At 40.2% G+C, this 24,999-nt stretch overlaps 1 protein-coding gene across 1 annotated transcript in view; it reads left to right on the forward strand.

Moving 5' to 3' along the window:
- The first annotated feature begins 11,896 nt into the window (after positions 1 to 11,896).
- MYLK4 (myosin light chain kinase family member 4) overlaps positions 11,897 to 24,999 on the forward strand; it is a 32,830-nt gene continuing 19,727 nt past the window's right edge. The window contains 4 exon segments of the mRNA XM_015854497.2: positions 11,897 to 12,852; positions 22,699 to 22,774; positions 23,567 to 23,999; positions 24,824 to 24,843. Coding sequence (XP_015709983.1) covers positions 12,196 to 12,852; positions 22,699 to 22,774; positions 23,567 to 23,999; positions 24,824 to 24,843 — 1,186 coding nt within the window. The 5' untranslated portion in view covers positions 11,897 to 12,195.

The raw sequence follows: 24,999 nt of genomic DNA on the forward strand, positions 1-24,999 counted from the left end.
AAATCAAAGCCCCCACTACTTGATGTTTTGGGCTGAGACTGTTTTACCGTTGTCTTTCACTGGAGGTTACCCCACAGGTGCCGAAGAAGCAGAGATCGTCTGGGTTGTCCTTGATAGAATTTAGATGACACCAAGAGACATTATTCAAATTTCTGCAGTGTTGACAGTCTGTATTCTAAACATAGTTGCAAGCATTTTAAAACTGGGAACAAAAGGTGAGATTAGGCTTCTCTGTCCATTACCCTTGGAAAATCAGGTGTCTGGTCAAAGCTGGGCTCCCTCAAATCAAAAGGGAGGGAGCTACCACCAGCGACTTTTCCTCCTGTCTGCCCCCGTAGAAACTCTCCTGTCGTGATCTTTCTCTCTCTCTTGACTATAGGGGGTGCTAAGCTTAGGCAAAACAACTTACAGGTGACTGAATCTATGATTTATGAGCTCTGGAGGTTCAGTAACTTCATTCTTGTTATTCTTATGTCCAGCACTAAGCAGTGTAATGGTACCAGTTGCTGAAGGAGCAAAAGGTGAAAAAAATTGTAACTTGTGCCTGTGATCCCAAAGATATCACAGAGTTTAAAAGGAAAAAAAACAAAATAATCTTGTAATGTAAGCTTCCACCGACTGCATAGTGAGGTAGGACCATTTTGATCCTCTGCTCTGCCCTTGCACGGGACAGAGGCTGTGGAAATTGGCCAGATGGTTTCTTTCTGGATCCCGAGATCAAATTAAAGCATGTAATCTTGATGGAGGTCTGTAAATAGAAGAAGTAAGCAGATGAGGAGAGGTCAGGGGAAGAGAGAAGAGGGCCTCTGAGGTAAGAGGAGAGTTTGTTTCATAACAAAACTGTTCTTCTCATGTTTCCCTGTCCCAGAAGTGGCGTCACTAGACACTCAGGAATCCAGAACTAATCTTTCATTAACAAAAATACTACAAACTTATTCTGAGCAATGTTATGCTTTGCTTTTTTGCTTTTTTCTTCTTTTACTTTTTTTTTTTTTCTTCTCTTTTTATTATTTGTTTACTATGGAAAAAGACAACAGTGTCATCTGAAAGCTTCATAAGCAAAAGATTAGATCCCTCAAAAATCACTGTTGCATTTGCACATTGCATATGATACTCCTTAATCCCACTGGTTTCTCAAGTCAGTTTCTCACTTGTGTTTATTAAACGTTATACTGCTACACAGGTAGTTTTCCATGATCAGCTGCACAGTGCAGCAGGAGTCATTTCTATCTATTTTTTGTTTCAGTAGTGCAAACTTAGAGGCAACTTTTGGTCCCCTTCATGCAGAAGCACAGGCAAGTTAGAGGCACGTTCAGACCATGTTGGCTAGACATCAACACCATTTCTGTTCTCAGATAAGATAAGAAAACCCACTAGTGATTGAGCCAGCTACATGGGGCAAGTGGGGAAGGTGAGAGTATGAACTTTTCCCTTGTCTTCCTTTCCAAGAGAATGGGAGGCAATGCTTGCTCCAGCTGCTTGCTTCACTAAGAAACTAGGCCTTCTCTCCAGTGCATGCAGCTGGAGTCTTGCATGAACTGGTTAAGGGGTGGATGCTTTTCAGCTTCTGTGAAGAGCTCTCCCTCCCATAACATCACAGCACAGATATTTTCACCTGAACATTCAAGTAGGTCTTCAGAAGTTCACAAGTAAGAATAAACAGTAGGCAAAACTTCTCCTCTGAGACTTTTCAAAGAGCAGTAAGAAATGCTTTTAGGTGCACATAGTGATACAGGAGGGTGAAACACAGAAACATGACCACCTGTAGCAAAGGTTGCCTTGCACCTGTTCTGGCCACTTGGGTGGAAGTTCCTTCCTAAATGTATCATACTTCACTTCGGATGTCCTTAGCTTAAAGTCCTCCTCATAAAACTAACTCCGAACACCACAGCATGGACTTAGTGAAGGCTTAGAGCTTCCAGGTCGGTAGCCTGCAGGTGTGCAGTGGAAGTGAATTTTAATTCAAAACAGGTGACAACAGGAAACACAATGTGTGCATTTTGGCAGAGGGGTGACACAACTGAGGCAAGCTGAGTGAACTGATTTTTCCCCACTTGTTGGGAAAACGTATCTTACTTCAGATACTTGTGTGCTACGCTGAACAACGCTGAAGCCATTTTATTAGCGCTAGGTTTCTGGACCCAGGTTTATTGGTGCTGACGGCTGGAGTCCTTCAAGGTCTGATGAAACACTGCTTCGTGTTTTCTGGAAAAGTAAAAAAATCCTGGTAGTCACGTGGAATCAGATGTTTAAGAGGCAGGACAGCGATTTGCTAAGTGATAATATGTGGTGGTGAGGTGAGGCTTCTCGGCAAGCAGCGTAGCACTAATAAAATACTATTTTCTAGAAAGAGAAAAAAACAATCCCTCAGGATTTCCAGCCTAAAACACACTTTTTTGGCAGTGGAATATTAATGAATTGGTAATACTAGACTGTTTTATTTAGCCAGCTTCTGTGACACTGTTGTACTTTATTGTTTATTCAAACCACTGACTTAGCCAGCAGTTAATGTTGATAAAAATGCTATGAAAAGAAACTTTTGTCTGGGAAAAGCTGCAGCTGGCCAAAGGGAGCATGCTTTTTGCTCAGCCAGCTGGGCTTCTCCCAGAGGCCAAGCACCTTAAATCTTACATGATTTTACGTCACCTGCACATTAAAGCAGGGAAATAGCTTTCCAGGTATAGGTGCTGTAATCCAGCTATGTGTCTTTTGGGTCACTGCGCTCATTAGATGCCCAAACTGACCTCAGACAGTGGTTTCCTTTCAGCGTTTCTACAACATAAAACCTTAGCTCATCTTCCTTACTGAACGATCAAGATGTCTTTTGACTGCTGCTCTGCCTTGAAGAATATTGCTTCCCAAGAAAAGCAATGAGAAGCTGAAAATATGGCAAAAGTGCCATATCAGAGCTTCTTCTCTGATTCTTATAGACTGTCATAAAGTCTGGCCACTCATAACTTTTTAGTGACAAACTGGCAACTGTTACAGCGCCTTTATTCTTAGGATTTCTTTTTCCTTTCCATTGAATGCTTCCTTCCTTGCTTACATGCTTTATTCCATTTAAGCAGGTTCTTTGCTAATTCTAGGCTGCCTAAAGAGTGTCACAGAGGGAAGCAAAAGCATGGGAGAAGAAATGTGATTGTGCAGGGGTGCATCTGCCAATGCCATTGCAGGCTCTTGGAGGCAAGAGAAGTACCTGCAAGGAGAATCCTGCCCTGTCTCAGTGCTTTCCAGGATAGCAAGTTCTGTGCAAATATAATATTCGGAGAATGTATGAATGAACTGACTGTGTGAAATCTCTTTTGAAAGAGCCATAGAAGTCAGTGATGTCTAAGGTTTTTTTTATTCAGTTATTGTCAGCAGGACTCCTCTCCCCAGTCTTTGTGTGAGTGGTAATAGCAACACTGAACATTTAAAGTTTGACAATTCTATTCTTTTAAGGAAAAAAAAGTTTTGTCGTGGCATTCTATGATTCTGCCAGCAACCATCTCATCTTTTGGATCTCATTGGGTAATTGAAAACTGAAGTACCATGCAGGATCTTTCTAATGCCTTGATATTGATGATGTTGGTATTCATTTCTTTGAATCTTCAGCTGGACAGTGATTGAGGCTAATCTTTACAGCCAGGTGGCTGGACATATGGAATGATCATTTACTTGGAATATAAGGGAGTTCAGGGATGCAAAAACAGGTGATGATTGTGATGGCTTTCAAAGTTCAGCTGTAAGGTTAAGAGCCTACCATGTTTTATTTTGTTGAGATTTTGTTGAAATGAATGTTCCATGAGGAAGAAAATAGCTGCTAAAGAAGACATATAGCTGAAAGTCTCAGAGAATATCCACCATTGCAAAATGGTGTTAACACATGTACCCAGAGCAGGACAGAAAGACAGGAAGACAGATTTCAGAGACCTCTACCTCACATCCATTCATTCTGCATATGAAGTTGAACAGTGTGGGTTATTTGTTTGTGAATTAAATAAACAGATCAGAATGGAGAAAAACTGCAATTTTAACTTCCTGGATTTTAGGGCTTTTTAATACAGCTGAGAAATTCAATTTTATGTAACACTTTTTCTTTGAATTCTTCTCCTCTAAAGCATAAATGTATGCTATGGAAACTTGCCAGGCACAATTTACAATCTATTAAAATATCACAAAATATACACCCAAATGAGCAAACCTTATAAAAATCAACTGAAATTACCTTTTCTCTAAAAAGACAGGTTGCTGATGTCTACGTCTCAGGATGCTTGTCCTTTCTTCTATGCAATCTTGGATTCTGACATTTGTGCTACGTATGAATGTGCCACTTATTTCACTAGGCTTCTAGGAGAATAAATCGATCAAGGTGTTTTCAGCACGTTGCTTTTCATGCTGATTTGCTTAGTTGAAATCTGTTTAATTCCAACTCTGGTTGCAGTCATAGTGGTAAAAAAAGTGTTTGCTTCAGCAAAGCCTGCCTGGGTAAACAAGCACTGCCCTGGCTCACCTGCAGAATGAGTGGATTCCTGGTTTTGGTGTAGTACCTCAGCAGCACAGGAGGATAAAATAATTTCTTGGTGAGTGTATGATGCAAGAATAGGTAAATAGTGTTGTGGAGAGAGTTTACTAGTACTTTACAAAACAAACAAGCAAAGAAACCCCAAACTCTTCTTCCCTCTTCTGCACTTCTATAAGCAGTCTCACAGCAGAGGCAGCAGGGAACCACCACCGCAGGTGAAAATGAGTTAGCACGTTGCCCTAGTTGTCACTCTGAGACCCTCCCTAGCCCAGGAACTGCTATCTTTGCATTATTTCACAGTAAGAAGAGCAGTAGGTTATGATGAATCTGAAGGTCACTGCATTCACTTGTTGAAGATTTGTTTTTATAAATCTATTTGACCACAGAGCGGCAGCCCGAGACCCATGAGGACCTCAACTGCTTCTTCTGTTAATATTGCCTGTTGGGTGGGCAGCCACCACAGGCAGTGCTCACTGTTCCTGCTATCACAGGCTCTGATACCGTGGACTGGATGATAGATAGGTTTTACAGCTCTATCTGAGCAGTCATTATGCTCCTTCTGGAGGGGATAATGCATCATTTGTATCTCTTCTACCTCCCAACAGGCCATGCAGCTTTGGGGCTCTTCTTCGCAGCTCTGTTAAAGATCTTTTAATCAATATAGTTTCCCTTTCTCACTGAAATTACTTCTGCTATATTTTTAGTATGTTCTGATGGAGCGAAAGGTGTTACTTACATCCAATTTTCCATATAACCACTTCTGATGACTGTCTCTTTCAAGTCTTTTCAGCCTATCCATCCTGAATTAACTTTTTTGTTAGAAAAGGCCATTCGTGGTTTATAAATTTTAATACAGGATGCTAGCTGCCAGAAAGTTTTGGAACGCTACCAGAGACTTTAACCAGTCTACCCAGCAGATGAAATGAGGTACAGCTCCTGCTGCACCTGGAGACAGTGCTCCTTTCATTGCTCTGTTTCAGAGTTATGACACCTCGGCTTTAGCCTCAGAAAGTCAGGAATTTTCCTTTAAACAGGCTTCCTGGAAATAGAGTTTTATGCTATTAATGGGTAATTTATCACACAGTATTTTTCAGCCTTAAAAAACTCCGGGTTTTGAGGTTTGTTTTGTTTTTGGTGTAGTAAAATGGAGACAGCTAAGCAGAGGTGAGACTTTTGAGGTGGTATCTTGAGGGTGGGAGATGATAGTGGCAACTGGCCCTTGGCAAAAGACTATCATGCTTTTTGATGGTGAAGTGCTTCCAAGTTTAGCTGTTAAGCATACAGATGATGATTATAGCGGCTTCTGTATGCCCTGTGTAGTTCTTACCCAGAGAAACCCATTAGCTGTGCGATGCCTCTTGTGACTGAATTGTGCATGACCTGCACAAATACTGCAACTTGCAGCTTACAGTGGATGAACCCTTCTAAGTAAATTCTTTGCCAAACTAAAGGTATCTTCAAAGTTCTGCAGTGTGGGGAATAACACCCCCACAGTATGGGTAGTGTCTTCCATCATCATTTTCATCTTCAAGGAGCTAGACATTTCCTAAAGTGATACACATAGAATCATGGCTGGGTTGGACTGGATCTTTAAAGGTCATCTAGTACAACATAGATCAGTGATTTATTTATTTTTTTAACTTCTTTTTCTGCTAAAAGTGATCATATGAAGACCTTCAGAGAGGTTCCCAATTTGGAGGTGATAGCATTTCTGAAAGGCCAGCACATGTCATATGCAGATTGATCCCTGATCTGTAATCAGGCTCGCTGCAGTTTGTTTCGGGTACTTGCTTTTGGGTTTATCGCTACAGTATTTCCAGGATACTGAGTTACCAGAGTCATTATAGTAAAGGAAGTCAGAATTCGTAATTAATTAACAGGTCACAGAATAGCTGCATGCAGAGAGCCCTATGGAGCAGTAAATTCCCTAGTCCTACCTCATGAAGTTCAGTGCCAGACTTCCTCGCTTTACTCTCCTGCCCTGTATAAAGCTGTTTCCTGTTCTGACCTTGAGCAGAGCTCCAAACTAATGTTTTGGGCAGACCCCAGGGGAGCCATAAACGTATATCACTCATGACACAGTATGTCGCTTAATCTTAACCGTACAGTTATTTCAGCCCCCATGGTGAAGAGTCCAACATGACTGCTGATTGTAGAAATGCATCGTTTTGGATAAATTCCCTGACCCATCCTGATGCGCCTTTGCGGCGGAGGGGGAGAGGAAGGAGGGGAAGGAGAAGAGTATGGTTTTCCTCTTCAGCTTACCATCACTGACATCTGTGAACTTGTAGTATATAGTATGGCTTTCTGAATCTGTTTCGTAGGTTTCATGCCTGCTCTCTAGTCTGTGTCAGGGCTGAGCAGCTGTAAGTTTAGATTGTTTCTCAGGGAGCTGTTGTTTACTAGAGAAAGAGCAGACATGTTTTAATTCTCGCTTGTACACTCCCATATTCAGTGTTTTCTCTGCTCTGTGACTAGAACATGCAATTCCTGAATTGCGTATCCTAAAAGAGCATTTTAGACAGCAGCTCTCCTGTCCCCCAATAGCCCAAAGTTGTTTCTTATTTGAGGCTGTGGAGATTTCCGCTTAAATATTCTGTAAGTGACAAAACAATCTTCTTCAAAACATCTAATTTGCAAATAATTTAAGGAGTCTTCTTCTGCAGTTTATTACCAGCATCATGATGGGGAATAAAACAAATCTATGATTTCCCCATAAAAGACAAATGATGATTCAGAGATAAACGGTACTATTGGAACTGCTCTGCTAAGTCCTACAGCTAGTCCAGCCACAAAATTTGCATCCCTATGGCCAATCTGAGAACAAAACCTACATCTGCCTTGATCAGAGTCCCCCCAAAAAAGATTTTCTTCTGCTTATTTGCAAAATGTCTAATACAATGGTGAATTCGTACCAGAACTTAATAAGGGTAGGCTAACGTATATTCTCTGCTCTTTCCTGGTTTGTGGGTGACTTTTCATTAAATGGATGAATACTGATCAACCATGAGATAAAAGATGAAGACAGGAAAGTGGTGAAGATTGCTGGAAAGGGTTCGTTTTAGAGGAACATGAAGAGGAACATGGAGGTTTCAGGTATATAAAGAAGTGTACTGCAAGGTGCAAAACAGACACCGAAAGGAATAAAAGAAGTGAACAATGTATGGGAAGGTGGCAGAAGAATAAGGAAGCTGTAGATGAAAATAATGAGACCTCTGTGGGACAAAGGTCTTAATTTCTTATGAAGTTCTTAAATCATTATGAAACACAGCAGGTAGATGATCATTTTACTGTTGGACATTCTGAAAAGTTGACTTCTGCTGTTTGTTTCTGAATTGCTCCTATTCTTTCATCTGTTCTGAGATTTTATTATAGGGATTTGAGCAATATGTATATATGTATATATGTTTATATGTTTTTCCTTGCACATACACAGGACAAGAAGAAATCAGTTTCAGAGGCACCAAGGGAAATTTAGGTTAGGAAACCTTTTAATATGGAAAACTGTCAACACTGCAACACATCAGTTAGAGAAATAATGGAAGTTTCAGCACTGGAAGTTTTTAAGAGGCTCAGTATATGAGCCAGTCTCATATATGAAGAACTTTATGTGCTATACGCTGTCTTTTAGCTGTATGAAGAAAGCTGGCTTTCAGATCTTCTCACTATTTTAATAATAAATGTGCAGGGTGATTCAGTATGGATATTGAAATGTATTATGTTCTATCTATTCTTACCTGGACTGTGTGGAAATGCATACAATTAATATCTGTGTGATATCTGAGGTCATGGTGGCGTGGTCTAAATTAGCACTTGTAAGCCAGAGCTAATTGTTCATGCCTCTTTTTCCTTAACATGTACCCCATGAAGACCTGATTCTCACCCAGACATAGGTGTGGAAATGACAGAAAAATACGTTTTGCTTACACTTATGAGCGAGCAGTGGTTGGAATGGGGAGCATGCATCACACAGGTGCTGCAGACTCCTGAATGGCAGGGATTTATATTTTATTTATGAAGGAAGAGCAGGGGAGAGACACTCCAAGCTTCTGCAACAGTAAAATATCAACCCAGACATGGGAGCTCAGGAGGTGCGTTGCCTATAACAGCTTACGGTTGATGAGAATGGCACTGTGCTCTCCAGATAAAGTTCAGCATAGCGTATCCTGGCACACAGCTTTGAGCCCAAAAAGTTGGAATTCGACTCAAACATTTCCACTTGTGCTCTTGTTTATAATGCTTGATGCCAGCTAACATAAATTTATGAGGTGCTCTGTCCGGGTCTTTAACAGGAAATATGAAGAACTGAGCTGAAGTGAGCTAAAATGAATAGGCTCAGGTTGAAAAATGGGTTGGGGAGCAAGATTTCTTATGAGTCTGATAAGAAAAAAAGGTAAGGCAGGGAAGTTGGCATCTCAGCAGTATGGTCAGAGGACCAAGAGCTGGTGAAAATTGAGTGTACAACTCGTTTAAGCAGAAAAAATGCTCAGGCTTTATTTGCACTGATAAATTATCGCAAATATATATTTAAAAGCAAGTATTAGCTCTTTTTGCTGATTAGACTGTTTGGGTGTTTTGGACTAGCAGGCATTTTTTTCTGAAGCTGTTTTTCTCTTACACCTGTGAGACTGATATCCAATCAAAAAGATCAGAACCTGCTACAAGCCTGGTCTGGGCATCTCCAAGCCTGAGGCTCATGGTTCAGAAGCACAAAGCTAAAAGAGCTGGGGTAGCAAACTGGTTTGTCTGTGATAATTTCCTAATGCTAGCCAGATTGTTCATATTCATGAGTACAGAGAAAATAACACTGACCACAGTGTGAGTTCAAGAGAGAAAGCAGAAGGGAGACTTTTTATTTCTCTAGCCTGTCTGGTCTTCACCTTTAACCTCTCTATGAGTCAGGTGGTTGAAGTGGAACCTACCAATGTCTCTTGTTGACACATGTAACACTGATGCTACACATGAAGTTTTATCTCATCTGTTACAGACTTGTTGTATCATGTCTGTACAGCAGTATTCTCTCCTAGCTCGTGTCAGCTTCAGACAGAGCTTCGGATAGGTTTGTAACAGAGCATTTTAATAGCTGGCTTTCTACATTTGGAAAGTGCCTGGCATTTTTTTATGTCATGGCATAATATTAAATCAGAAGGACTTTATGGAAGATACCTGATAATAGGATTTTGCCTCACAGAGCTTAAAATTTTTATTAATATTTATGGTTTTGGTTTGAGGTATTTCACATAACGTTTCCCTGGGCAACTGTTAGAAGAGATTTAAATGTTTAACATATGTGGCTGTGTGCAGTAATATAACACATGATTTTGCCATTACTATCCATGTGTCCTTTTTTTTTATCATCATTTCCTTGCTGTTACAAAATAATGTTCCTTTTGGAGAGGATCCCTGTGGCTGACAGGCTTTCCCTAACAAACCCCCTGGGCAGGAGCCCTAGCTGGGTGGCAAGGCACAATAAACCTTTAACCTTGTGCTTGTGCAGGGCAGTGGTCGGGGGAAGCTCCCAGTGAGCTTCTGAGCTGGCACTTCACACAAGATAAATGGCTCTGCAAACCTGGCCATTTTACAGGCATGCAAACACCTCTCCTGGAATTCTGTGTCTAACAGGCTTCTGCAGATGTGAAACTGTCAGGAGGGTTTAGTTTATCTTTCTAACAGAGATGAGCGGAAAAAGGCAAAGGGATTTAAACATAACTGCTCTCTGCAGGAGCCTCCATGATCCTCTTTGCTTCAGTCTTCTTCTTCTTCTTTTTTTTTTTTTTTAAATTTATTTATTTATTTTTTTTTTAATCTGCTGTTCTGTATATAGTTCTTTCCATGAAATAGGGATCCCTAAACTCCCTGTCATTTTCTCCCCCTCCTATCCTATTTCCTATTTTAAAATCATTTAACCTTCTCAATGCACTCAGCGGACGTGCTACGCACAATGACACGTGGTGGCCGCTTCTTGGTAATGTCTGTTATGTAAAGAAGAGATTTTGATCCACGCTTCAGCGTCATGCATGGACACAGTTCACCTTTCAGTCACAGTAACACGCTGCTCCCAGGAGGTGACAAATGTACCTAGGAACTTCTTTCCTTTATTAACCTGTGGTAACCTGAGAACACGCTCCTGAATTAACTTATCAACACTGGCTGCGTACTGATTCATAAATGACTGTGAGAAAATACTTCTTAAATCGTCAGGTGTGATTGAATGTAAAAGGCACCCAGAAATAAGGAGATCTTTCATATCCTTCAGTTTGTGCACAGAACTTGTTTTTACAGACTATTGGATGCATTAGATATTCAGAACTCACTGTGTGCTTTAGCAAGTTATCTCTCACGCTTGCCATTTAAAGGAGAATAAACTGAGGCTGGTTCACTGGAGTCACAAAAGAAGCTCTTGAACCTCTGAATAAGGCAACAGTCTACCTGACTGCTTTCCAACAGCTGACTTTACCTGTTGCATTCTGCGAGAGGTATTGCACAAATTCTCACTTTCCTATATGTGGTCAGCCTATGACAGCATTTGTCTAAGGTGATCTTTTCCTTGTATCTCAAAAGTAGCCTTTTTCCATCAAAGTGATCTATACTGATGTGCTTTTAGCTCATGTGGAATATGATGGACTTGAAATGAAAAGCTCTGGTTCTAATATTTACTTTTTAAAACCTTCTTTTATTATTCAAACTAACATGAGAAATGTCCAGCAATTCAGACTTATCCTATTCCTGATCATACTGATTCTTCTTTGTCCGATCTTGTCCTTCTGAAACTAATGAAAGCCTTTTGCAAAAGCAATAACTGAGCAGCCTGAGTTACGGACACTAACCCCTGGTTTTGTGACATATACTGACAGACAAAAAAAGTGAAAAGCAGACTCTGTCAATTTTTGGAAACTTGTATGAACAGATCATAGTAAAATGTAAGAGCCTCTACATTTGTGGCATGTTAGCATAGTCTCATTAGTACAGATATAAATTGAGATTTTGGATATGAAGGGAATTGTTTATGTGTAGAGAGCTAGATATGTTGTAGCTGAAGTATAAAGCAGAGAATAGGGCTCTCATATCTTTTTTTCCCCCAAAATATCTGCATGCAGCATGTCCTCCTTTTACTTTCCTTTGTGTATTTGTTTTTAACAACTCTATCAACTTCCTGCTGGTATAAGATGCTTCTCAAGCAATAAAGGCTTTCATCTGAAAATCTCACCTTAAGACACAGTAATTCCAAGCAGCCATGCTTAAAGGCACTGCAAGGGCCCTTATTCTCTTTGGAGCATGGATCACATTACATATTAGGCTTCACTAGTGCAAAAACATCTTTGCTTCTCATGTGTCACATAGCCTTTTTGCTGACAAATTCCTTTGGGGTGCAAATAGTTCTGTCCGTGCTAGGGCTGATGTCACTGAACCGAGTGCATTTAGGATGCTCATCTCTCTATTTGCTTCATTTGGAAACAGATATATGTATATATATTAATAATGGATTCAAGACGCTTTTCTTCCTAAGTAATTTGGGTGTCTCTTTCCTCTGTTTTAGTCAAATGTGGGAGAGTAGTTACTTAATTAGTTGAGTTGGAGTTGATAAAGTAGGCGGTATACCAGTGCAGTCTGGATGGGAAGCATTTGCAACTGATACCGTCCTCAAGCAGCTGAGCATCAGAGTGTTTCCTCCCCCAGCCTAAACTTGCAAAATGACCACATCCAGCAGGCAAAGCCCTCCTACATCTATGGTCAACAACTTGGCAAAAATGTTTGATCCAAATGCTTTGCAAAACCAGGGGCCTGATGATACAATGGAGCCCCCGCAAATTCGTCGTGTTGAAAGCAGTGATGTCAGCACTGAAAGTTTTAACATCATGGATACGAAGTTTGCCTTCCTTGAACAGAAAATAGATAAGCTGTTGATGCTGCAAGACAACGTGCTTAAGAAACTGAACAGTGTTTCCCAAGAAATCTATTGCATAGAAAAAGATATTGAGATTGTAAAAGCAGAGACATCTGAGCCTGGATTGAAGATGGAAAGAAACAAAAATCTGAGAAATAATCAGATGAAGAGGCTTTGCCTTAAAATGAAAAAATCTCTTTCTGATATAAACAGGAATGCGGAGCAGCAGGTTAAAAGACTAGATGGACTGGAACAAAGCATTTCTGCAATACAGAAGCTTGTAGGGCCTCTTGCTGAGAAGGTTAAAGCACTAATAATTCATCATTCAAGTGGAAAACATCATATACTAAAACGTAAGCTTTGCAAGGCAGGTGATTATACAAAAGCAGCTGGACGTGGTTTTCGGATGCAGATTTTCTCGGAGACAACTGCTGATGCTCTGCTTGATAAGAGGAGTGAAAAGGTGAGCCTAGGTTTCTTTCTCGTCTTGTCAGGAATCATTGCAAGCCATAGACATGTTGTCTTATATACTTCATTTTTCCATTCCATTAACATTTAAGAGAGAACAACCAATACTCATCTTTTTTAAAAAGATGAAACCAAGCATGTTTGGGTGGAAAAAAAAAAAATTATACAAAAATCTACTCAGTGACTACTACCTGTGCTTTTTTCTAATGATCTCTTCATTATTATGAAACATAATGAGGGGTCACTGACATAAGTGACAAAGATTGTCACAGAGATCAGTAGGTTTCAGTCTTGAACATTTTACTGAGTTTATAATTACTGAGTTAAATCAAGTTGCAGCATTCGTGTTACATGTTGTAGAGCTCAATGAACCTGTTGCAAAACCTTCCTATGACTACAATAGACTTTGGATCAGGAATGTGCATGTCTATGATGTCCTTTATTCCAAAGAAGAACTTAACTGTTCTGATGTTCTGATCTGGTATTTTTGCTGACATCAGTGGGGAGGGAGGTGTTCTAAATTGGGATTCGAGGTAAGGTTACTGTAAGTGGAGCTGCAGCTTTTGTAAACTTCCTTGGAGGAAAAATGCCTGTGTCACCATAATGGGAGTTTTGTTAAATTCTTTACGAGCCAGATTCAGAGAATGCAAAAATCTCTTGAAAGGATCCTTTGATTATCATAGACTCTTGTAAGGTAGCTTAACTATTCTTTGTTGCTTAAAGAAGCCCAGTAACAGTAAAAAATTAAGAAATTTCTTCTAACAAGTATGTTGAAACCAGAATGAGCTAAAAATGTTGCCTTTGATACTCTTTTTTGCTTTGCTCCCATTTCTTCCCCCTAAATAATCATGGTCAGGCTTCACTGTTTGATAATTAAAGAGTAATTTAAGGAGTTTATCTCAAATTTTTGAGCGCAAGAAGCACCATGTGTAGTTATTAATGGAAATGACCTTCCTTGAAAACAGAAGTACACAGTATTACTTGGAATGCTGTCCTCAGCATAATGAGTGATTTTTGGCTTGCTTACTTTTAGGCAGTTCCATTTCTCAGGCAAGATGCGTTTGAGCCATTACAGGAAATTTAACAGTAGCCACAGCTGAATAGCAATAGAAATGCATCCTGTAAAGATCCGTCCATTGAACTGGATGATCCACCATGATGTAAGGGTATATAACCTGTGCAGTCATGTTCACAGAACATCAGTAATAAAGGGAAAAGTAGCTGCCCCGATGAACGACACAAACAATAAAAGTGATTTTTATAGGTCTTCTTTGAACATCAAGTTAGACTGATTTCAATGAATGAATTTGAACAAAAGATAATTTTTCACTTTTTGTACCATTACCTTGATGAAAAAAAAAAAGGATTATTCATTCATTCATTCATTCATTCATTCATTCATTCATTCATTCATTCATTCATTTATTTTTAATCTCATGGCTTCTTTTGCTTTTTGAAACATCAGTAAAAACATCTGTTGTGAAAGTCCTATTCACAGGGAGGCCCACAAGTGATCTGTGTAATGGTAAATGGCTGTATCCTGTATCTGTGACAGAAGCTGTGTGTGGTACAACTGTGGATTAAGAGAGAGAAGAGGACTGTGGTGGCTTCACTGGTGAATGTGTGGGTGCTGGTTTGTGCAGCAGATGAGGCAAATCATGGCTGGTTCCGTGGGGGGGAAGTGATGTTTCCTGATGATTGAGCTGGGATGCTGGGTTTCCAGATGTGAAGTAGGACTTGTCAGGCTTGGATTTGATAAAAAGACCCAAAGAGAGAAGGGGAGATTGGGAACTCTGTCTTCATTACAACAGCATCTCCATTTGTAATCTCCTCACTATTCCGCTGCTGTTCAGAGTGACTTTTGGTGAGGTAAAGAGTCTTTACTGGGAACTTGTCTACCACCAGGGCTTATTAAAGGCAGCAGGAGCTTGTCTGGAGTCATGCTGGTGATAGTATTACTTTGCTAATATTTTGTTTGTTTTATTAGATAGCATACATATGTTAGCTTGTCATTACCCTCCTGTCTGTATGTTTGATTTATTAGCATAGGACCATCATAAAACTATCTGCCTTTCTTGTGAACAACAGATGTCTTCAGTAAACACTTAGTCAACTCGGTTCTAAGTAAAAACAGACTTGAATTCAGCCCTGCAATAAGAACAATGGGAGGATACAATGTCCCTCAGCAGAGCCTGTCGAGCGTGCCTGTTGGTTTAGTGGCAAACAGCAATTATCTGCATTCAGGACAAACAGACTCTTCTGCCTAATAGTGAAAAGCACCTCTGAGCAAGTTAGTGAAAAGCATGGTCCATAAGACTCTGTGAAGCTGGTTGCTTGTGCCTCTGCCTGCCACATATTCAAAACAGATTTACAAATGAGGTTTGAAATTATTGTGACAAAGGTAAAAAGAAAGGCTAAGAAACTGAGAAATAGGAGATTAGGTATCTCCTCACTCTTGCAGAATTTTGCACTTGAGATGAACCAGTGATACCTGGTGACATAGCAATGAATAGACCTACCTAGTTATGGGAGGCCCTTGCTTCTTTTAGCAAAATCTTTATTGCTGTCCCTGGTCCCCACCTGAAAACAATTTCCAGCCACCAGTCAGTAAGACCAACAACTTTGTTGTCCCAGTTGGCCTCCATATGGCATTACTGAGCAATCCAGCAATCAGTTTAGTCATGCACAGCTCTGTTCTATTTTCTTATGGCCACGAGAAGGTGATCCATTCGCCTGTTTGGAAAGACAGCACCTGTTTTTGTGCACTACTAGATGTGATCTGATGTTTGCCATGATGTGCCTTACCCAGCCTTCCCAGTGGCCATGCCACGTGCTGCTGAACTGAGGTGGCCGAGCTGCCTGACAGCTGGCTGTCCTCAGCCTGGATCTGCAAAATAATCCAGTCAGCCCTGATTACTAGTAGGCTGTGCAAGAGGTAGCCATGATGCATCCAGATAAAGCAGTGTATTGTGTTCACGTATTGCTTAGTCACCTGTCCTCCTGTCCTTCCCTCTTTAGAGAGGCGCTCTTTGCTTTATTAATTGTAGAATTGGTTTTGACTGTTTCTTAACTGACTTGTTTTACAGAATTGGATAGAGAGCAGTTGAAGAGGTGGAACAAAGGGGACGGCTGCCTCTGTTGGGTGGGAAGAAGAGGAATGGGAGAAGTGTAAAGAAGTGGTGATAAGCAGCTGATGATAAGCAGTTTCTCTTCTGGCTTCAGCAGCATCTGGAACAGTTTTCAGATCACAGGCCCCAGTGGGAATTCTTGTGCTCTGCAAAATATAGGGATCACTCTCTTCTGAAGCAGAATTTCTGTTTTCCTGCCTTTTACTGCCATCCTGAAATACCACTGCTGCCTCATACAGGAGCTTGTTTTATTTCTGTTTTGGGCTGCAGTTGTAATATTGTGTAGACTGCAGACACTTCACGCTTTGTCAGAGCTGCCAAATGTCTCCCAGCCATTTTCCACCACATACGGCATGACCCCGTCACCAGTGGCTGAGAGGAGAAGCATGCATTACTTGTTTTTCTAAGTGTTTTTTTTCTTCTCACTACTACCACTGAGGGAAATCAGCAGTTCTACAGCAGTGTCTTTAAAATCTTGAGGTTTTCCTCAATTTCACCTTTCTAAGTAGTCCGTGATAATCCTGTTGCAAAATGACACTGTAACTCCACTTTCAGTCTTATTCCTTCCACCTATCAGGAAGGCGGGTAAAATAATATTTCACTTATTTCCTCCAAATTAAACAGTTTAGAGATTCTGTACTATTAACTCACCTGGAGGGTCATAAAGTCCCTTTTGTTGCCATCATAAAGTGATGTTGAACCTTCTGCCTTTGCTTGCAGCTTGCTGTAACTTTGGTCACTTGCCATTTCTTCAGGCTTTGCTACAGGACTAATAACTATTAGCAGTTCGAGGTTGTTTCCTGCATTGAAGCTCCCCAGCAGTGGGAGTTGCGCTTTCTGTTTGAACCCTCTGTCTCTCCTGCACCGGTATCACAGTGAAATTGCAAGTCACTCCTTGCTTTAGTTGAAGTTGGCAGTGAAACTTCTGTTTGCAATCTGTGTTTTAAGATACATTCAACCTCAGCCTGTAACCATTATTCTGATTCCTTCGTTTTGCCTACAAATACTAACTGGTCTCTCATGCATTATTTTCCTTCTCTCCAGATTGGTCATGTTCTGTGAATATTTCATATTCCAGCCAAACAGGCAGGAGTTGTTTCATTTTCTTTTTTTTTTTTTTTAATCTGTCTACAAGGGTTTTTGCAATTCTTAGTAGTTTAGAGGGCAGAACCTTTCTGTAGGATCTCAGCAGATGTGCTTGCTGCTTGGAAAACACAGTGGCTTCAGTTATCTTTGTATCTGGGAGTTCTTCTCTGCCCCTCAGAACAGGTGCCTTTCCCCAAATAGGTCCTCAGTAGAGGTATTCCAGTTTTTGAATGAGCCATAAATTGTAAGAATTATAATTATCTCCCTCACTTTTTCTGTCTATAAATCCATTAAGTTTTCTCCAAACAAGACATCTTCATCTTGTTTTGCCCTGCTTTCTCCCTTACTGACATCCGTAGGAGGTTTATCCTGCACTTCCAATTCAGAGCATTGTATACTTTTGCTTTCTTTTAGCATCTAAACTTGCTCTCTGCCGTCAATATCCTTTGGGTAGGATCCAGCCCTGGGCACTGCAGTTGTGGTTTTGCTCCCTCTTTACCTGAGGAATGTGTGGAATCAAAGCAGGCACTGCTTATTTCTAAATACCTGCACATAGCCTCAGATGACTTTTTGGTATGACATTAATGCCTGCACATTACATCCACCATTGCAGGAATCCACAATGATTCCTTTACAAATCTAAAGTGACACCATGAGATACAGAGGAAACTGGTGAGTGCAGAAGAGCAAGACAAAGGTCATCAGGGAGAAGTCCTGCAAAAGAAGGCTCCTTTGAAGGGGGGAGACAGTGGTAGGAGGGATTTGCTCAGGCAAGAAGTCTTTGCTCACTCCAGTTATCTACAGTCCACCTTTTGACATCAGGAGTTCTGCCAATTCAATCAATTTTCAGGTGTCCCCTATCAGGAGTCAGATATATCTGTAGTTGGAATGCCATGCTTGAATGCTTCTTCTTGTAGGAGAGAGTGCCATTGCAATTAAATGCAGAGCCCTAATCATGCTGGCTTTTGGTGAGAAGGGAAGCTACTCAGAAATGTAATTGGTTTAGTGTTGCATTGGCAGCATCCTGGGCTTTGCATACACATGCACCAGTGACAAAGAGCAGCGATGCTTGGCTGGGCAGCAGCCCCAGCAGAGCCTGGGGTGAGTGCAAGCACATTTCTTTTGGTATGTGCTGCCTTTGTGGTGAGGTGCCACAGGAAAATATGTCTGTAAAGGGGAAACGAAGAGATCTTCCTCCCACACGCACGCACACAGAGCCCCTTCTTGGTAATGAAGTTTGTTTTCAGGAAACCTGAGTTTCTGGAGTCCATTTAAAAGTGAGTCATCAAAGCTGCAGGGAATGGTTTTTGAAGTTTGTAACTCTTTGGAAGTCTCCCAGAAGTGTGATTTCCCAAAAGTGGCTTATGAAGGACTGTTCAAGAAGTCTGAACATATTTGCCATGGATATCATTACACACTTAGCACAGACAAGTTAGGAAAGGTGTAATTGACTGGTGGGGGATTTGTAAGTTTTGTTGAGTTTTGAGCTGGACTCTTCCCTTCCTTTCTCACTATGGAGTCATTGGAGCTCACTACAGAGGATGAGACGCTTAACAGTAATGTGAAAAATGTGGAGAATGGCACCTTTAGGGATGTGGTGCAGGTACATATGATACACATGCACAGCCTGTGAAGCACATGGGACTCTGTCAGTCATCACACATGAGAAAACATCAAGAAGGCTGGAGAAGGAGAGATGTGAGGCAGTCTTACCTAGGATGATGTTATCCTGATGGAGTATTCTGCATTTAGTATGTGTCTTCATGCGGAGATTACTACCAATGGCTTTTTAAGACAGTATGTCACACACACATTCTCTTGTATTTCCTAGAGAGCGAATTATGATTCTCATTGCTAATGTGTTTCGAAGTGTGATTGAATGAGCCTTGTGACTTGAACTGTACAGAAGAGTGATTTCTTTATCTGCTTCAAAGAGCACTGAGAGTCTTGTGGAAGACAGGTGCCAGTGGATTGTGTTGCATAGCAAAAAATGAAATCATGTGGCAGATGTACCACCTGCCATGAAATTAGAGCTCCCACGTTTGCATTTTCTACCATTTATAAGTTGTATCACAGTTGTTCAGCATTGCTGGTTCTTGGGAAGGAAACAAAAAATGAGTGAATATTGAAGAGGAAAATAAAAATGAGCACTGGGCTTTGGGGATAATGCAGGAAGCATCACAATGCATTCTGGTGCCCCAGGATCTCCACTGTACACAATGCATTCTCCCATGTACCAGTGTGGAAGTACTGAGAGCATTCATCTTGTGGTGGTCAGGTGAAAGAAACCCATGGCTAATTTCTGTCTGTTAATGAAATGAAATCTTCACTGAGCTTGAGTAACTACAGTCATATTGATGCATGGAGAATCATACTAAACCAGGTTATCTTGTAGTAACAATGATCTGCAAAGTATCCTATGAACCTGAGAAACAGAAACTAAGTCAGAAAGGTGTTCTAGATGTGTGCCATATTGCATGTCTTGATCTCGGCTGAATTAAGTTGAAATTAATGTCTTGACATCAAATGAAATGTGATGGAGTGATAAAGGATCTCTAGCTAAAAACTTGTGGCTGCTTCATGAGGCCATTCATTACAGATTTTTATTTTTATTTTTATTTTTGCAGTAGGAAAAAAAAAATCAAAGAGTTTTATTAGGTGTATAAAAAAAATTGAAAGTTAGCTAGGAAAACATTCCAAGGTTAAGACTGCTTCGGTATAAAGAAAGAATTTAACTAAGTGCAGCTCATTAAAAAAGGGTCAGATGTCTATAATCTCTCACTGCATTTTAAATCTCTGGTAAAAAATATTATATTTATACATATGATTTCTTATTGCTTAATTTCTGCAAGGCTTATGATGTACTTTTAAAAGTCAATTTAAAGGATTCTCAAGTGTTTTTTTTCCATTTTCTATACTGAAGTTTTAGCCTCCAGAATATCTTGCATTATTCTGTTATCAACACGTGTGTTTTTATTCTCTCGCAAAGTTCTTCATGAAAGAGTCTGTTTATGTTTAAAAATGTATTTTTGAATATAAAATACCACTTTTGTAGGTGAAGATGCATTTTTCCTTCGGTATATTCTGTGGGATCACAGTATAACCTTTAGTACTTAACAATTTCTGGCATTAAAATGAAAACTTCATTGAAAACCTTGGGCTGGTATGGGTAGGGAAAATGTCCATAGTGCCATAATCTTAGTTGTATATATTCAGATCATTTAATAAAGGCAAAGCAATAGGGTGGAAGTCTAATTTGCCCTAAGAATTATTGATTCATACGGCTATAGAATTTACAGATAGAAAATAATCAGGATGAGTAATACATGAATAAATGAAACTTCACTGGGATTTAATTAGAAGATCTCTTGAGGGGCTACAGTTATCAGACTGAAGGAAGAAACTTGATGTAAACAGCAGGCAGGCAGGATGGATGCCATTCAGAAACGTCCATGCTTTTCAGATGAAGTTTTGAGCAAACCATGATGGCCTTGGGTGCTCACAGACTGCAGATTCTTGAGGGGACTGGCCTGGCTGCCTGCATGTAGACATTTTGGCGGTGGGTGTCTCCACCCGGGTAGACATTTTGGGGACACATGCCCTGGATGAACTCAGGGCAGGCTGCCACATCTCCTGCAGCAGGCGTCTGGCCAGGAGGAAGGAGCCCGTTGACTTAAGCCAGCTCCAGTAGACCTGGAACAATCACACCCTTTGAAGGGAAGAAATAATGAGAGCAAGATCGTGCTTTTACTGCTGGATTAAGTTTTGACAAATTGAAGTCACACGCTGCTACTAAAAGCAAAGCCCTTCACGTGGAGAGAACCGAAATGCACATGCATGTACCTCTGATACGTCTACAGATTGTACTTGTCAAATATCTAGTCCTTGTGTTTGTCTTTCTTATTCTGATGTGCCACTGGCTTTATACTTACTGCAAATAATTTCTTTATTGTGAAGATTGATGGTAAATGTTTTATTTATATTCTTTTTTTCCCCCTCACATTTGAATTAGTATGAGCTCCTTGTCTGCTATTAAAATGTAAGAGATCAGAAGTGGTGCTTGAATAAACAGTGTAGTAATTTATGTAACACTCTGGCAGCTTCAGATTTGCGGCATCATCCAATGTTCCACTAGGTGTGGATTTTCAAAAGCTGACTTCTGTATTTCACACCTGCAAACTACAGCAGTATTTAGTAGGAAGCACTGTGTGCCTGCAATTAATTCTGAACGCAGAAGTGAAATCTGGCCCCTTGCATCAAAGAGCTCAGAGGCCGTTTCTCTGGTTATTTGCTCAGCTGACTGTATTTGATCAGAGCTGATGTCCTCAGTGGTGTGGTGTGGTTGACATACTTACAGGAATCTGAGTGCATTAGTAATTGCAGTCACACTGCAGGATGAATAAGTCCAAGGGTTTTCTGTGCTTCTTTCAGCACTTTCCATCATGAAAAACAGAATAAGCACTGGTTGATTCTTTATGATCCACCTGGAACTGGGACATTTATATTTAAGTTCTGTGAGAACAAGACTCCAATCTTTATTTCAAGGGTACTTGGTTAGTCCTATTTAGGCCTTCTTGCGGCTTGCAACTTCCTGGGAACAACTGCGTCCCAAATAATTTTCAGCCTCAATTCCCATGTTCACAGCACAGTTTCTTTGTCCCTTGAAGATCAACATCTTCCAAAGAAGTCCTGCTGAAATCCTTTCATGCACTTTCATCTTATTTTTTCTTAACTGTTCTGGTTTCTCACTGATTTTCTTTCATGCCTGTTTTCTATGTAGATTGATGAAATTAAAGCAACACCACCAATGGCTTACATGGTTAGGATACTCAGAATTTAGTGCCTGGCTGTGGATATTTTGTTGATATATATTACAGTTCTCAAAGAGAAAAAGTCATCTCTCTGGAAAATATTTGGAAGTGTCTGCATTTTTCACACCCTTTGAACACATTACTAAATAATAGCATTGGTTTCATAGTACTGTAAGAATGAGAAGGCAGGTGGAAAAGAAACACCGGTCACCCTCCTACCACAAGTCTAGGAGTGACTGATGAAAAAACACACTGAGCAAAAAGGTGTAAGAATATTTGTCAATAGCCGTAAGTGTAGCAGTAATAGCTGGTTTTGAGGAGCGGGCAAGGCATAAAGCACCTCTAGATGTCACTGTAACATTGTAAAATCCAGATGAGAGCGCACTAGAAAGCTGTCAAGATGGTTTACGCTCTCTGATTCCTGGTAACTGTCTCAGTCAGCCCGTATTAAATTGTTGGATGATCAAAAATGCTGTTACCAGATGTGGATTAACAGCAAAAATCTTTCTGATTTATGATATTATGATATATATATATATATATATATTATGATATATATATATATCGGTAAGACTGTTACTACATTTTTTGGTAGGATATTAAATATTTCTAGTTTAACTAATCTGATTTTAACAGCAAAAGGTACTACAGGGCAACAGCTCATCTCTGGAAGGTTTATAAGGTTCAATCTTGATATTTTCTGGGCAGATCACAGACTACTTGGACTCACCAGATAAATCAGGCTGCAGTTTCGTGAGGAACAATGCAGCATGAGCACTGTTCACTGACTAATACAATCTATTGCCTTTTCCACAGGTTGTCGAAGAAAAGTTGGATTTGAGTGAGACGGGAACAAATTCTATACAAGAGGAGGAACCACCAGATTCAGCAGGTTAGAATATTTTTCTTCTGACCAGTTTTGGGTTCCTAAGAGAAAAACTGCAAAGCCCTGACTGCTTCAGTAATAACCCTCACAGAAGTCACCCACGGTCTCCTGAGCAGCTCTTGCTTGGGTTATATGTGTGCTCACCAGCATATGTGAGAATATTACAAGAAACACCATGTTGCCATTACATCCAAGCAGCTTGTCATGTGTCTAGGTATAAAGAACTATGGAATCATAGAATCATTAAGGTTGGAAAAGACCTCTAAGATCATGTCCAATCATTGACCCATCACCACCATGCCCTTTACTGCTGGTCCTATCACAGCTGAGAGAAGAGACCAATCACCCCAACTCAGTCCAACCTCCCTTCAGGTATTGCTATGAGTGATCAGGCCTCCCCTGGGCCTCCTCTTCTCCAGACTAAACAATCCCAGTTTCCTTATTCACTCCTTGTAAGACTTTATGCTTAAGATCCTTCACCAGCTTTGTTGGTGGCAAACTGCTCAAATAAATGCTTTGCATGAGGATCTTATTAACCTGACAATACATTTGAATGAGAAAAGCTTTTTCCACTGCTGTTACTGAAAGGGAAGTATCTCGCAGTCGTGAAGAAAAAGAACTCTTTTCAAGCTTATAACTTAGGAGATATTTACTCTGAACTTGAAAGTGGGAGAAGAAAGCAAGTTCCTTATTCAGAATGCAGTGGAGGTGATTTTGAGCATGCAGCTTCTACTTCAATATGGTTATTGACTTTATGAAAACTACTGACATATTCCTTGCTGCTCTATTTACTTACAGAGGGGGTCATCCAGAACAGCCAGTCCTGTTGTCAGGAAGAAGAAGTTGATAAGCTCAACAAGGAAAATGCTGAGAGGGAAAGTACTGTTCTGCCACAAACAGATTCTCCTGAATTTCATTCTGAAGAAACAGAGGAGAAAGAAGAAATAGCTTTGGAAAGCTGTTACAGGAGAAGCTCTGTACAGCAAGATGATGATGCTGTTGATGATGCTTGTCAAAGGATAACTGGGCAGGAGATAGAGAGGGAGTCTCCAGAAGATGAGGAGACAAAGGAGGAACATCAGGTGCCTGGAGCTGAAGAACAAGAAGAGAGGATGAGTGAAGGGGAGGGAGTTGATAGTAAGAATGAAAAGAAGGATGAGAAACCATCAGTACCTTCTGAAAATGAAGATGAGGCAGAACAAAGCCATGATCAAGAGGCACCGGAGGGAATGTAAGGCCTGAAACTCAGACTGTGCATTCTTAAGAGACCCTTGCTGTAGAAAAATGTGTAGTTTGGGTTTTAAGTCAAAGTAGTTAATTAGTATAAATACTAGTGAAAATCCATTGAGATACAAAAATAGAAAATGAGTTTATCTGTCTGATCTAAGCTCTAAGCCTGAAAACAGCCAGTCAATCTACAATACATAGTACTGGCAGTGTACTTGGGTTGTTTGCATAGGAGAAAGGATAGCAACATGAAAATTATGCTGTTCTTAATCTTTGATGAGCGTTCTCCCACTCTGTAATGTTTATTTGTTGCAGCATCATATGACATATGAACAAATTAAGGTTAGGTTAAGCCATGTACCATTTGTGAATTAAGTTACTAGAAAATTTAGTAACTTACTTGATAATATAAAATTGTAAAACTTTGCCCTGAAAATTATACTGATAAACTTGTTTACTGTAATTCTTTCTGTGCTGCATTTATATTTAGCCTTTCAGGGATAAACCAGTTTAAGCTCTCAGGAACCTATAAGAACAGAATGAAATTCAAGTCCTCTCCCATTGCTTTAAAGGTGAGATTGATAGCCAAATGTTAAAATCAGTAGAACTCAACTAGGCATTTCGGTAATGAAGAATCACTTTGCTGTCATGATTACTTAGAGGTCATTTAATTCCTCTGAGAATTAAAACAGTTTATTTAACCTTATTATTTTACACCATTAAGCAAAATAGCCTGGTGTTTGAATGTGTAGGTGTTTTTGACATATATTTCTAAATTTTCGCTGCTTTAAATATACCTCGCTCTAATGCCATGTTTTGTCTTTGCAGGTGTAAAGGCTGTGGAAAAGGTACAGGAAATTATAGTTCGGTCATTGAGCAGACCTGTCAATTTCAGTATAGTGGTAGCAGCAAGCTTTGAGTGAATGTTGAAGGCCTAATCAAAGATGACAGCAGAGGAGGCTACATGCAGAAAGTTCTGATGGAACATGTAAAACTAAAATATA

This window comes from Coturnix japonica, chromosome 2 (assembly GCF_001577835.2).
Source record: "Coturnix japonica isolate 7356 chromosome 2, Coturnix japonica 2.1, whole genome shotgun sequence".
NCBI classification, from domain to species: Eukaryota; Metazoa; Chordata; class Aves; order Galliformes; family Phasianidae; genus Coturnix; species Coturnix japonica.